Source organism: Sphaeramia orbicularis, chromosome 11 (assembly GCF_902148855.1).
Source record: "Sphaeramia orbicularis chromosome 11, fSphaOr1.1, whole genome shotgun sequence".
Classification (NCBI taxonomy): domain Eukaryota; kingdom Metazoa; phylum Chordata; class Actinopteri; order Kurtiformes; family Apogonidae; genus Sphaeramia; species Sphaeramia orbicularis.
In genome coordinates, this window is record NC_043967.1 from 32,709,221 (window position 1) to 32,724,665 (window position 15,445).

General features: G+C 36.9%; 1 protein-coding gene across 1 annotated transcript in view; it reads left to right on the plus strand.

Annotated features, from left to right (window-relative positions):
- Positions 1 to 238: 238 nt before the first annotated feature.
- The window catches only part of oprd1a (opioid receptor, delta 1a), a 54,876-nt gene continuing 39,669 nt past the window's right edge, over positions 239 to 15,445 (plus strand). Inside the window, exon 1 of the mRNA XM_030147082.1 lies at positions 239 to 579. Coding sequence (XP_030002942.1) covers positions 329 to 579 — 251 coding nt within the window. The 5' untranslated portion in view covers positions 239 to 328. The remainder of the gene's footprint in view (positions 580 to 15,445) is intronic.

Here is a 15,445-nt window from a genome sequence, read left to right on the forward strand (position 1 = left end):
TGACGTCGACGCACGGGTATAAGAGAGCGACCGAGGGGCTGAGGTGTAAGAGGTACACAGAGCTGGAGCGGACAGACACACAGACACACAGACGGACAGACGGACAGACACAGAGCCAACAGTGAGCGCTGCTGAGGGGCCACCTCCTGCTCCATCTGGATAGAACACTTTTACGCACCGCTTCTCCGCTCTTGCGCGTCCTTTTTTGGAGACCCTTTGGCTGTCTTTGTTCAGCTTCACACCCGTTTGTTCACATTCAAGTTCCCTTTTTTACTCTATTGTGTGAGCAAGTTTTCAGCACCACGGACAGGGTGGACAGCGCCTCAGCATGGAGCCGTACACGGTGTCCGGAGCCCAGCTCTCCCTGTCAGACCTCTACTCTGTCATCCCCTTCAACGTCACCTTCCCGGACGAGGAGAGCGGTTTGATGGGTGACAGAATGCAGAACGGTACGGAACGGCAGAACCCGGCGAGGAGCGCAGGAGGGATAATCATAGCCATATCCATCACGGCGCTCTACTCCGTCATTTGCGTGGTGGGACTTCTGGGCAACATCCTCGTTATGTACGGGGTTGTGAGGTAAAGACTGTCAATTACACCTTTAATTGAGACATGTTTGATAGTGGAGAACAGTTTCTATATGACATGCAAACACACGCAACCCGATATGTGCGCTCATTAGACCTTCTAAAGCCCCATGAGTTAAAATACTGACCACCATATGCGCACTGGGTTCTCATACACAGTACAATCTGACATGCACTTAATACATGCTAGTCATTTCTGTAAAGTAAGTACATGCACCACTGGGTTATATAGTTTTAACCCTTTCATGCCCTTTCATGAGTGTTTGAGTGTTTTTATTTATCTTAAGGCATGAAAAAAACAATGCAATTAACATTTTTTCTGACCCTATTTGTCATGGAGTTACAAAAATGTTCCCTTCAGCTGGACACCATGAGTTTAATTTGTGAAGCAAATGAACATGTATTTAAAACCCATCATCAGAAAGTGATATACTGTGTAAAAACTATGACATAAAAACATTTTTAATGCTGCTAAAGCTCACCTTTTTAATATACTCGAATAGCAGTTGTTACTCAAATCATGGAGATAATATGCAAAAAATATATATAAGTATATATATATTTTTAAAGAACTGCCCAGCTGTTAATTACTGTCTAATTAGAATTAGCAATTGATTTACTCTAAAATGCAGATCAGGTTTATCAAGAGCAGCAAAGTTACAGTAATTGCATGAACTGCATTGTTTGGGATGATGTACAAGCATCCGCTGTGTTGGGTGATATACAGGGTGTCCCATAAGTCTCCATACATAGGAAAAATAAACATTTCTTGACATAAACCATTTTTATTTATATAATATGCTCTATATGGCTGCCATTTTGTCAGGAACACATTTCAATGCATGTCTGCTGAAGAACTATAAAGAAGAAATATAAAGAAATACATGTTAGAACCATATATGTATGGAATGTATTATGTCTCCTATGTATGGAGACTTATGAGACACCCTGTAGAACTAAAACAAAAAAAAAACATGAATATACAAGAGAACAGTTGAAGAATAGCTGTCCACTGTAGTGACCACTATGCATGAAAGGGTTAACATGATTCATATTCGTCATCCAAACAGACACAAACAGAGTAAAAACCTTAATCTCTGGTTTTATTGTTGAATACATTAGTTGCGTGTTCACTTTGTGCACTTAAAAGCACATTGGGTTTGTTAGACTTTTAATTTTTTCTAACGTATTGCTAGTAAACTGATAAATATGCCTCAAATTATTATTAGAATGTGAGTTTTATAAGAGGAATTTGAATTTTTATATGCAATTAAGATACATAAATGGGTTCTTATATTGTAAAAACAAAAGCTCTTCTCACAGGAAGGGTAGGATTGGACAGATGGAAGTCCATCCAGGTTTGTGCTTAAAACTGGACTCAGATAAACAGATTGTTCATAAATCTGCTCATACTACCACATAAACTCAACATGATTTCTTCTTTGCAAACAACTGGTCACCTTTGCGCGTTGCCGGCTGTGTTTATTGTGTGAATGACATCCATCCTGCTAATGATCCAAGCTTTCTGCAAAACGCACGAGATTGTGTTTTCATTGTTTCTGGACAGGGCATCAAGATGTGCTCATCTGGCTTTGTGGAGAGGACAAGGAGGCAGTTGAATGTCTTATCTCAAGCGCAGTTTCTCAATTCAGTCTGACTCAGCTGTGCCTCAGGCAGAGGATTGCTCAGACAGTCTCTATTACCTCACACAGATCTGTGGACCAGCAGCTGTACACTCAGATACAAGGCTTGGATGGGAGAGGAAGAGCTCCCAAAGAGGAGAGCTAACACTATGAGTTTAGACGCTCTTTAAACGGTGTTGAAATTAAAGTGTATGGTGTGCGTCTGTCTATTTATTGGTCTATAAACCGGAATGGAGTTGACATCAGACCCTATTGATCAGCTTTAATGTCTTTAGGGGTTTATGGAACGCCTTCATTAGAGATTTCATAGGTTTTTTGGGGAGATTATTATGAATAAAATACCTTATTTCATACAAATTTTTAAAAAATAATTGGGTACAATAAATCAAAAGTAACTCGTTCCAGTGAGAATATACAGTCGTGGAAAAAATTATTAGACCACCCCTTGTTTTCTTCAATTTCTTGTTCATTTTAATGCGTGGTACAACTAAAGATACATTTGTTTGGATAAATATAACGATAACAACAAAAATAGCTCATAAGAGTTGAATTTCAGAGCTGATATCTAGTCATTTTCCATGTTTTCTTGATAATAACCAAAATCACTTCAGTTCTTACATCAATATCTATGGCACTGTCCTGACAAAAACAGTGCTTTTAGACATTCTGTGTTTTCTTTTCTGTCTGTTTCAGTCACATGATACACACAGGAGTTAGTACTTGATTACATAACTATTGTTTTTGATGACTTTAGAACAGGGGTGTCAAACTCATTTTAGTTCAGAGGCCACATTCAGCCTAATATGATCTAAAGTGGGCTGGACCAGTAAAATAATATAAATAATAGGATAAGAACTTATAAATAATGTCAACTCCAAAGTTTTTTTTCTATGTTTTTGACTGAAAAAAAAGTCAAATTCTGTAATAAAAATGTTTACATCTACGAACCGTACTTGAACATAACATGAACAAATGTGAACCATAAAATTCTTAAGAAAAATAAGTGCAATTTTAACAATATTACGCCTTAGTTTATAATTTATACATATGAATCACAACTTAGAGATCACAGTGGATCTACAAATAAACAAAACATTTAGTAAGAGGCAGAATATTGGTACAATTCCACATACTTCTCTGAAGAAATTTCAGGTTATTCACATTTTTTTGTAAAAGGCTAGTGTGTAAATGTCAACATCTTTGTGTAATTTTCTTTTTTTTACACTACAACAAAGAGAGAAAATCTGTAGTTTTCATTATTTTTAGGTTATTATGATAGCAGTTTACTGGTCTGACCCACTTGAGATTGAATTGACCTAAAATGATTCTAACATCCTTGATTGTTAATATCATCAGTGTAATTTCTGAATTTCACAAATTCATCCCAGGGGCCAGATTGGACCCTTTGGCGGGCCAGTTTTGGCCCCCGGGCCGCATGTTTGACACCTGTGCTTTAGATGGTCTAATAATTTTTTCCGTGACTGTATCTGCACTGTTGTGAGTATTTCAGTTTTACCAATAAGGCTCATCACAAAAAATGACAAAAACTTCCGAAAAATTTATATAAATGACTTTCTCCTGAGGGGTTTTCCACTTTAATATTCCACTCAGACTCACAGTTAAACCTCCAAGTACAAAGTTATAAATTAAGGCTGCAAGGAGCAATGGCTGAACACTGGTACCTCTGTGTAAACCAGATCAGAACATAGTCGAGTGTTTATTGTAGGTGTGTATATATTGACTTCAGAGGCGTTGAATATCACATCCTGTGCCAACACTACACAACAGTTCAGAACAAACAATGCATTTCCTACTAAAATCCCAGTTTAGGCCTCTAGACCTGATACATGGAACTGTGTCTAGGTGCAGTGGATGAAATCAGAGGGACCTGTTGAGCTAATTCTGATTAAATACTGAATTTTGTGATGTGGCGACAATAGTTTTAATGTGGCATATTACAGTGACACAATCTGAAGTTGACTGGGTTAACCTCCTGAGAACCAGGAAATGTCAGCAAAGTACAAGCTTTTTATTGTTTTTATTAAATAAGTGCCTATTTTGGAAACATCATGATGCAACAGTTTTTTCAGATGCAGTTTTTCAAATTTTTATGGAATGTCCTTTGTGGTGGACAGTTTTATTTTCTTTTTTTTGTATAAAGTTGTGAAACTCTTGTCCACAAATTTGGACAGAAAACCCATAGTTGGGTCTTACGAGGTTAATTCTGTAGTCAGATTTTATTGAAGTGGCAAAAAATGACCACAAATCGCATATTCAAACCAAAATGGTGGATTTCCTGTTAGGTTTCGGTTAGGGCTCCAAGAGGCTTTTTACTAAGTCTGGATCTGTTGACCATTACACCTACTAAATTTGGTACATCTGCTGCATGCAGAGGTTTTTTAGGTGGCACTACATCCATTTTCCCACATTCATGCGCACATTTAAACCAAAATTTTTCCATTACTTTCTATTCATGAGGTCTAAATGTTTAAGATGTCTATGTAGGTTCTCATTTGCCCAGGTCATCATTCTTCTTGGTAGTTCTTCTTGGTTTAGCTCTTTTGAAAGCATTTTGTCTCTAAAACAAGAGACTTCTTCAGTTCTGTCTAAATCACAGGTGTCAAACATGTGGTCCGGGGGCAAAATCTGGTCCGCCAAAGGTTCCATTCCGGCCTGCGGGATGAATTTGTGAAATGCAAAAATTATGCTGAAGATATTAACAATCAATGGTGCAAAAATCATTGTAATTGAGGTTCTAAATACAGACCAATTTGATTTCAAGTGGGTCAGACCAGTAAAATATTATCATAATAACCTATAAATAATGTCAACCCTAAATCCTCTGTGTTTTTTGGTGTTAAAAAAGTAAAATTACATGAAAATGTTAACATTACCAAACTATACTTTAACAAAAAAACGTGAATAACATGAACAAATCTGAACAAACGTAAATGTCTTAAGAAAAGTAAATGCAATTTTACCAATATTCTGCTTGTTATTAAATGTTTTGTGCGATTGTAATGCACATGTGTAAATGATAAACTGATAAATCGAGGCATAATATTGTTAAAACTGCACTTGTTTTTCTTAAGACAATTCAAGTTGTTGATGTTATTCAGATTTTTAAGGAAACTTTGTAGATGTAAACCTGATCATAATATAATTTTACTTTTTTCACTGTTATTATTTTACTGGTACGGCCCACTTGAGATCAAATTGGGCTGAATGTGGCCCCTGAACTAAAATGAGTTTGACACTCCTGGTCTAAATGTTTAAGTGCATTGGCCAATGATAAATGACAATGACAAAGGTTGTGTTGTTTTTAGTACTATAACAAGATAAAATTACCGAAAGAATAATAAATGTCTGCACTTTGGGATCTTCACAACCCTTCAGTGAGATAGCATTGACAATCTCAATATTGGTGAAAGTCTTGGGACGACACAATAATTAGTAAAATTTGCAGAAAAGTAGCATTGATAAGTTGAATTCCCATTAAATGCTGGGATCACATCACAACTTCCTGGAGGGACTGATTAATTTTATTTTATTTTTTAAATTATTTACCAACATTTGGGTCTACAAAGGAAAAAAAAAAGTTGTGTTTTCAGTTAACTTACATTTTGTCCATTATTTGCTGTTTGCACTGATATTTTAAGTTTGAGGTGAGGGCTCTGAAAGCTGTGAAATATAACCCAGTGTACACTCGGGTTCTACAAGATACATGTATGGGGTCATATTTTTAGAAACCTGGAACCCATGCTCCTGACTGAAAAAAAAAAAAAAAAAAAAAAGTAATCTTCAGCCTGCTCTGTGTGTGTTCTACCAGTATGGAACATTAATTCCTCCAGCTGGCTGCCACACAATCAGGTAGATTTAAGAGGAGGACAAGACTGATGAGAGATTACAGGTCATTTTTTAGCTCACAAACCCTGTCATCACATACTGAGTTATCTACTTTATGGTATAAATCTACCCTGAGTGATTGTTGGTATTACTTTGATAACACAGGCTGAATATAGAGAATAGATTATAAAATAAAAGCCACCAGTGAGTCAGTCTTTGGACATGGAAGCACCAAATATTCATAAATATTTACAACTGTGACCATTGTTTTCATTAAGGAGTCAGACTGAAAATAATGACCAAATAAGGCACCGAAACAGGGAGGGAACTAAGAGGGAGACAAAGGGAGGTGGATTACAGGTTGGAAAACAGCACTGAATCACATCGTCTGCAGTGATTCGTCCGGCATTTGTGTTTGTGAGGAGGCTCATCAGTGGTGCGAGGACAGAGTGACGATAAGCGTATTAACCATCTCAGTTCGAATCAATCATCTCCACTGGAACACCTGTAAATAGAAAGCAGTGGCTCTCATAGTGGGTCTATTGGATCACGGAGATGACAAAATAATCTGCTATAAATCATAAAATGTCACTGTAGACTGGGACTATTGGGGCCAATAGAACTATTACAGTATGTAACCATTTTGGGTGTTGGGCCAGTAGTAACTAAGGGTGGGCAATACTGGTACTAAGTAAATACTGGGCTACTATCGCCGATACCGATACTTTTAAAAAATATATATATTTATTTTGAATATGGATATGATACAAGCTTCCTGATTACTACTATTTGACTTCTTTGCACAATATAGTACAGGGTGACACAAAAAAACGGGAACTTTTTAACAATCCAATAAAACCAAGAGTGAAGGAAGAAAAATATTTTATTCATAGTAATTGAAACCTTAAACCATGCCATTTAAGAAACAATGATGGAATTTTCATTTTTTAAAATTACTTCCTGTAGATGGCATCCTCCTGTTCGAATGCATTCTTGAAATCTGCTGTTGAGATTCCTCATTGACCGCTGCAACATCTCAGCTGGGATACTGTGAATTTCATCCTGAATTCTCTGTTTTAACTCATCCAGAGTTCTTGGTCGAGTCGTGTACACTTTACTCTTGAGATAGCCCCTCAAGAAAAAATCACAAACGGACAAATCTGGCGATCTAGGGGGCCAGGGAACGTTACCGAATCTTGAGATCACACGGTTACCGAACAATTCTCGCACAGCCGCCAGTGGTTACTAAAATGGGGGTGTGTTTACTTGCTCAAGGTCACTGTCTCGCAGTGCTGCCACTTGCTCATGTCTGCCAATACGCACTTCAAAAATTCCTGTTTTTTTGGGTCACCCTGTATATAAATGAAAATTCAAGGAGCATAAAATAATGATACATGCAAAAAGAAAAAGAAAAAAAAGTCATATTCAAAAAGGAGTGAGAAGAAGCATAGCTTATTAGCTCTCACCCCTTTGTCTAAACCAACAATATGTACATACAGGGTGTATCAAAAAAAAAGTAGACTGTCCAAAAAGTGCCCACCAAATTTACAAGTGAATGTTTTCATGAAAGGTCTTTGTTTGCCTATGTTGATATGGACGTCCTGCATTTGTCCATACCAAAATTTATTACATAACTGCATGCATGACTTCACACGGGCCCTTTTTAAGAGGGGGTTAAAAAAATTTTTTCCTCCAAAAAATTAAATGGTTAAAATTGGTTGAAAAGCCTTAAACTGTGGTGCAATGCGTGATTCTTTGGTTTTCTCCACTGCGGTACCCGAATTAACCCTTTGTTTCCTGTCAAATGTACACGTACACTGGGGTGAATGCTTTTCATGTGCTTTTTGAACATGCATTTGACGGTCTGGATCGGTCTTGTTGGAAGTGGTTCAATTGTTGGACCATACTTTTTTCGCTACAACATCAACGGCGATGATTATCTCCGAATGTTGAATGAACACGTTGTTCGTTCTCTCCGTGCAATGCCATGTTTTCATCTTCAGCCGAATGGTCAACTGGCACGTGCTTGGTGGGCACAAGATGGTGCTCCCCCACACCGGAGAAGAACAGTAACGGATCGGCTTACAGAGCTTTTTGGTGACCGTGCCATTGCCTTGAACCGCCCAGTGGAATGGCCCCCCAGGTCTCCTGACCTGACGCCCCTTGACTTTTTCCTCTGGGGACATTTGAAATCCAAAGTGTATGAGACACCACCACGTGACCTTGATGACATTGAACAGCACATCAGAGCCGAAGTGGACATCCTGCGGCGAGACAGAGGAATGATCAGGTGAGCAGTGCAGGACATGATAAGGAGAGCGCAAGTGTGCATCCAAAGAGATGGAGGTCATGTCGAGGACTAAGTGGACAAAAACAGGGTAAGTAAGTGACTTACTCCTCGTAATGTGCACCTAATTAACCTTCTTTGGGATGCAGTTGGGTAGTCATTACTTGCTAACCATGGTGTTACTTTCAAACACATTCCAATTCATACCCATTGCTCAAGTTTACCTGACAAGAAACAAAGGGTTAATTCGGGTACCGCAGTGGAGAAAACCAAAGAATCATGCATTGCACCACAGTTTAAGGCTTTTCAACCAATTTTAACCCTTTAATTTTTTGGAGGAAAAGTTTTTTTTACCCCCTCTTAAAAAGGGCCCATGTGAAGTCATGCATGCAGTTATGTAATAAATTTTGGTATGGACAGATGCAGGACGTCCATATCAACATAGGCAAACAAAGACCTTTCATGAAAACATTCACTTGTAAATTTGGTGGGCACTTTTTGGACAGTCTACTTTTTTTTTATCCACCCTGTATATACATACACATATACATATACATACATAATAATTATAATAATGGATTAGATTTACATAGCGCTTTTCTATGAACGCATACTCAAAGTGCGAACAGAGGATCCATTATTCATTCACTCACACATTCTCCCTCTGGTGGTGGTAAACTACATCTGTATCCACAGCTGTCCTGGGGCAGACTGACAGAAGCGTGGCTGCCAATCTGCGCCTACGGCCCCTCTGACCACCACCAAACATTCACACACATTCATACACCAGTGTGAGTAGCAGCACTGGAAGCAAGGAGGGTGAAGTGTCTTGCCCAAGGACACAACAGCACATGGACAGAGCGGGATTTGAACTGCCAACCCTTCGGTTATTGGACAACCTGCTCTACCATCTGAGCCATGGCCGCATACATATACATACATACAGGGTGGGGAAGCAAAATTTACAATGAACATTTAGTTGTTTTTTCTCAGCAGGCACTACGTCAATTGTTTTGAAACCAAACATATATTGATGTCATAATCATACCTAACACTATTATCCATACCTTTTCAGAAACTTTTGCCCATATGAGTAATCAGGAAAGCAAACGTCAAAGAGTGTGTGATTTGCTGAATGCACTCGTCACACCAAAGGAGATTTCAAAAATAGTTGGAGTGTCCATAAAGATTGTTTATAATGTAAAGAAGAGAATGACTATGAGCAAAACTATTACGAGAAAGTCTGGAAGATACTATTAAAGAAGAATGGGAGAAGTTGTCACCCGAATATTTGAGGAACACTTACGCAAGTTTCAGGAAGCGTTTGAAGGCAGTTATTGGGAAAGAAGGAGGACACATAGAATAAAAACATTTTCTATTATGTACATTTTCTTGTGGCAAATAAATTCTCATGACTTTCAACAAACTAATTGGTCATACACTGTCTTTCAATCCCTGCCTCAAAATATTGTAAATTTTGCTTCCCCACCCTGTACATACATATATACACCCATATACGTACACATCCATCTATCTATACATATACATACACATACATTCATACACACGCACACACACACACACACACACACACACGCACACACACACACACACACACATATATATACATATATACATACATACTTTATACTAGAAATGTCATGATCATTGAATAATTTTGTGAATTTTCCTTTAGTTATTTGATTATAATTATGATTAAAAAAAACCATGACAAAGATTTTAGGCAAATAAACATGTTTTTTTTTTCATTAACTAACTACAATATAAAACATTTTAACAGTATAAAAATAATGAAATAATTCCCCTTTTAAATGTGTGCTGTTACCACAGTGGTGAATGACTTTATTGCACATATCACACGTGGCAGTTTCCCTGTCACCTGCAGTGAATAAGCACCACACTGCGCTTCTCTTTCTCTCTGCCATCACAGGCTGCTCTCAGTCAGTGCTCTAACTCTCTGCTCTCTGGCAGAGTGCACGGGGGGTGGGCAAAAGTGTGCCTGAGAGAGAAAGAGAGAGAGAGAGAGGTACGCTGACACAGTCTTGAGAAGCTGTGCTCACATGAACTCTGTGAGGAAATTTGTCTAATTTGCTGGACGTATAGAAGAGAAACTGCAACAAAAGTATCAGTCTCATCACACTAGTATCGATCCAAAACCGATACTCACCCTGGTATCGATACTATCAATCAATCAGTTCAATTTATTACAAAACTAGAACAGCACTCAGAGAGCGCAGACCTCTGCCAAGGCAGATCCCCCCCCCCCAATCACCACCAAGATTTAATCATTTGTTCCTTGTGCCAGTATCAACATTTCCTGAAAATTTCACAAATATCCGTCCATAACTTTTGAGTTATCTTGCTAACAGCCAAACAGCCAGATGAAAACATAACCTCCACTGTTCCTTGGCGAGGTAATTACTACAAACAGTTAAGATCAACAACTCATTTACAATATACATTTTGTAATAGGACACCCCAGAAGCAGTCCTCAGCTTATAAACAGGGTCCCTTAAATATGTGATAAGAGACACAAATTACATTATAATCTTTAATAAATTCAAATGTTCTAAATAACTACAAACATATTTTTAAATATTTGCCTATCTACCTAACGATATTTAGATCGATACACCCAGCTGTAGTAGTAACATTGATATGAGTATAATATTGTCTTTACTTTAACCCTTTAAACTCTAAGCCTAAAATGGTCCTTCTAGACTTTTTTTTTTTCTTATTTTGACTATAAAAGGTTAGAAAATATGCTGTGAATGAGTCCCTTTTGCCCATTTTTCAAGTGCACGTAGAACTTTCAAAATCTAGCAGGTATTTACAATTTACTGCATGTTATAATACTGCTAAAACGGCCTCTTCTCCAGCTTTTAGTACAGGTATGAGTGAAATTACCGTAATGACCCAATAAAACCTATAAAGCACAATGTCTCAGCTTTCAGAAACTGTTGGAATTTTTTCAGTTACACAAACAGCGAAGGAGTTACAGCCATCCAAACTGCATATGCACAGGATGCGTCAGCGATGACTCGTCAGGCTTTAAAGGGTTAAATTTAATTTGACTACAGATCACAGGATAATTTATCTAAATGGAAAAGAATCTGTAACCCACTGTAGCCTGTTCCTGGCCTAAAGCAACACATTTAACTCCAATTTTCTACGTTAATTGCTCAATCAGACACATTTTAAAGTGTTTTTGCTACCATTTATGTCGAAAAACTCTGCTTTAAATACTCTGGATTGCGTCAACATTGTCTTATATTATTATTCCATGCAACAGAGACACTGAATGTGGTGATTACACAGTACTGACAGCTAAAGTGGAGTCTCTCTGAATGTAGATGAACACCATCTGTACACATGTAAGGAATATAGACATACAGAAATATAAAACCTTGTGATGAAGCATGAAAAGGGCTTTTTTTTTTCTATAAGATTTTACTTTTTACAGCATCATGTTAAGAGGGAAATCCAGTAAACAAAGCAGAAAACTGTGAATTTATTGTGCCATAACCGAACATTTCATTTTCACATAGTCTCTCAAGTCCATTGTGTTGGCATTTAACATATCCATGACAAATCAAATGGAAGCCAGGAAAGCTGTTTTGTATCTTCTCTGTTCATACACAGCATGAAATAGTAAAAAAAAAAAAAAAAAGACAGAACAGGAATAACGATGTAAATTTACCGCTCAGTGGAATGCACAACTTGATCACCCATTGTAACACCATCCCATGTGTCATGTGCACAGACTGTACAACCTATTACACATGCAGCTTTGTTTTTAATCAGAGGCTTGCGGGAAATCAAGGATAGGAAATCAGTGATGCAGACCGAACACTGGCTGTAGTTTTAGTATGGGCACAAATACAATTTAGACAGGTGGATTTTAAAAAAAAAACACAAAATAAAAAATCATCCCCCATACAGTTGTCATCAGCAAGGAAAAAAAAACTACAGAGATGAAAATATTTCTAATATTTTTGTTCTATTTTGTTTCATTGCACCTGGTTGGACAATTTCAGATTGTTTTTTTATTTTGGTTTTGGAAAATCTGTGTTGGTTTAACCTTTTCATGTATGAGTTATGAGAACCTTAATCAAGATTTTTTTCCTAAGTGTTTTTACTCATCTTTAGGCATGGAAAAAAACAAAACAATTTGATTTAGGTTTTTTATGAACCTATATTTCATGGAGTTACAAAAATGTCCACTCAGCTGGACACCATTCATTTCATTTTAGAAGCAAAGAAACATGTATTTATTGATATACAGTGGGAAAACAATGAAATAAAAACACGTTTAATGCTGCTGATCTGACGTTTTCTCACATTTTAACATACCTGTAAGGAGATAAAAAAAAAAAAAAAAAAAGTTAAAAAAAACAGAAAACAAAACTGTTAATTACAGTCTAATAACAATTGCCAATTTTTTTTTACACTCAAACATGTTACTGCAGATCAGGTTTATCTAGAACAGCAAAGTTACAATAATGGTATGAATTTCAGTATTTCAGGTGTCCACTAAAACAAAACAAACAAAAAAAAAGTCCATGAATATACAAGAGAGCACCTTTGAACAGCTGTCCACTGTAGTGACCACTATGCATGAAAGGGTTAATTTTGCAGCTCCACAGGTTGCAAACCACTTGATTCAAATGTCACTAGTGTTAGTGTCCAAAACATGTCAGTAAATCGTATTCTAAATGCAGATTTCTACTTGTTTCATTGACAAATCCAAAACCAACTGTTACATTTGGGAATCTGGAGTCAGAAAATGCATTCACCCTTTCATGCATGACTTTACTGCATTGAACAAGTTTTTTAGTCTTTAATTAAAGCTGCACTATTTGCAGTAACGACTCCAACTATTAATCGTTGTGTTTTTATGCTGACTTTACTGTAAATACTGCTCTAATTTCCCCACTGTGGGATAAATAAAGTCTTATCTTAACCTGATATATTATGTAATGAATGTAGTTCCAAAGAACTTCTCTAATAAGCTATAGTTTGTTCACAGTTTAATCCTTGTAATTTTTATCATTTTGTGACTGAAGTTTCACAGAATAGTGCCACTGATTGTTGACATTCACCACAGGAGACATGTTTTACACTGCAATAATAATAATAAACTTTATCGCAGACACAAGTCCATATAACACAAGCCTACAACATATAGGACAGGGGTGTCCGGTCCTGGTCCTCGAGGGCCGCTATCCTGCATATTTTATATGTATCCCTCTTCCAGCACACCTGATGGTCATTGTCAGGCTTCTGCAGAGCTTGATGATAGGCTTATCATTTGAATCAGGTGTGTTGGAAGAGGGATACATCTAAAACATGCAGGATACTGGCCCTCGAGGACCAGGATTGGACACCCCTGATATAGGATAAATAGAACAGAATTGGTGCACATTATAAAATATACAGACTATTGCACCAATGCCATCTCAGTTTAGAAGTGAATCAATAGCAGGTCTTCAGGGGCTGACTAGGGCTTCTGTTATGTAGTTGTCTGATTTATCCAGGGGACACATTAAACTAAACATGAACTGTCTTAATAGTGCCTCACTGCTGTGATTACAAACAGCTGACTGGCACTATGCCACCTAGGGACATGAAGCAGCAACCTCATTACATCATTACAGGCTACCTTCAGCCTCTGCAAACTCATTTTATTAACAGTTTGACCACAATAGAGCAGTATAAAGGTGTGATGCAGGTTCTGAACAGAGAATATTTCACCGAATCAGAGCACATAGAAACTTCCTTATCAGCATGTTAGCTTGAGAATACATTTTATAGCGCTGTCGATGGATGTCATTATCATCCATCCAGTCAGTTTTCTTAAATTAGTGACATGTTTCAGTGATGCCATTACATGTTAAACTGTTGATGCATAGAATCCACTACAATGATCCAACTGGATATGTTTTATGTCAAAAATACCACCAGTTTATTAACCCTATAACACCAAACATCTCATATTTGAGCCCAGGCAAAGTAACTATAATTTAAGGGGAACTGAAATCCACAAGAAAATGAAGTGTAGAACAAACATAAAAAGCCAGTGTATCTCTGTTAAAGAGGTACATCTGTGGAATAATCTGGAGGAAAACTTAAAAAATGTCATCTTCAGTTTGTGCATTTAAAAGGATGTATAAATCCACTATAATAATAAACTATAGAACATTGTCTGAATAAGTGAATATGTAGTTGTAACATAGAAGTACGCATAAAATATGATATTATTGTAATGAATTAATTATCATGATAAGATGTTATCACATTTATTGATGATTATTTGGAGTAAATATTTAAAGTGCATATGAATATTATAGTTTATATTAACCCTTTCATGCATTAATTGTGAGAACCTTAGTCAAGATATTTTTCTTCAGTGTTTTTATTCCTCCTTAGGCATGAAAAAAACAAGGCAATCAAGGGTTTTTTTCTGTGGAGTTACAAAAAAATCCATGCATTTAATTTTTGAATTAAAGAAACGTGTTTAAAACCCAATATCAGAGAGGGATATGAAAACAATGAAATAAAAACATTTTTAATGCTACTAATCTGATGTGTTCTCACATTTTTAACATATTCTAATGTTGTTAATTCCTCACTTCATCGAGATAATGTGCAAAAGAAAAAAACTTCTTGTCTAACAAACAACAATTGATTTACACTCAAACATGTTAGAGCAGATCAGGTTGATCAAGAACAGCAAAGTTAAAATAATGGTCTGAATGTCGGGATATGAGATGAGACATAAGTGTCCACTGTGTTGGCTGATATGGAACTAAAACAACTAAACCCATGAATATACAAGAGAACAGCTGGAGAAGAACTGTCCACTGGAGTGACTTATGCATGAAAGGTTTAAAAACAGTTGATTATGCAAAACTGATTGTGTGTGAGGTGACCAAAAAAAGTGTATGTGAATGGTTTGTTATTGTAAAAATATACACAAAAAAGGTGTGTTAACAAAGCAAAGGAAGCAGATTTGATTTAATTATTAGTTTGTAAAAAGGGGTGGGAGTCAGTAAGTTCTA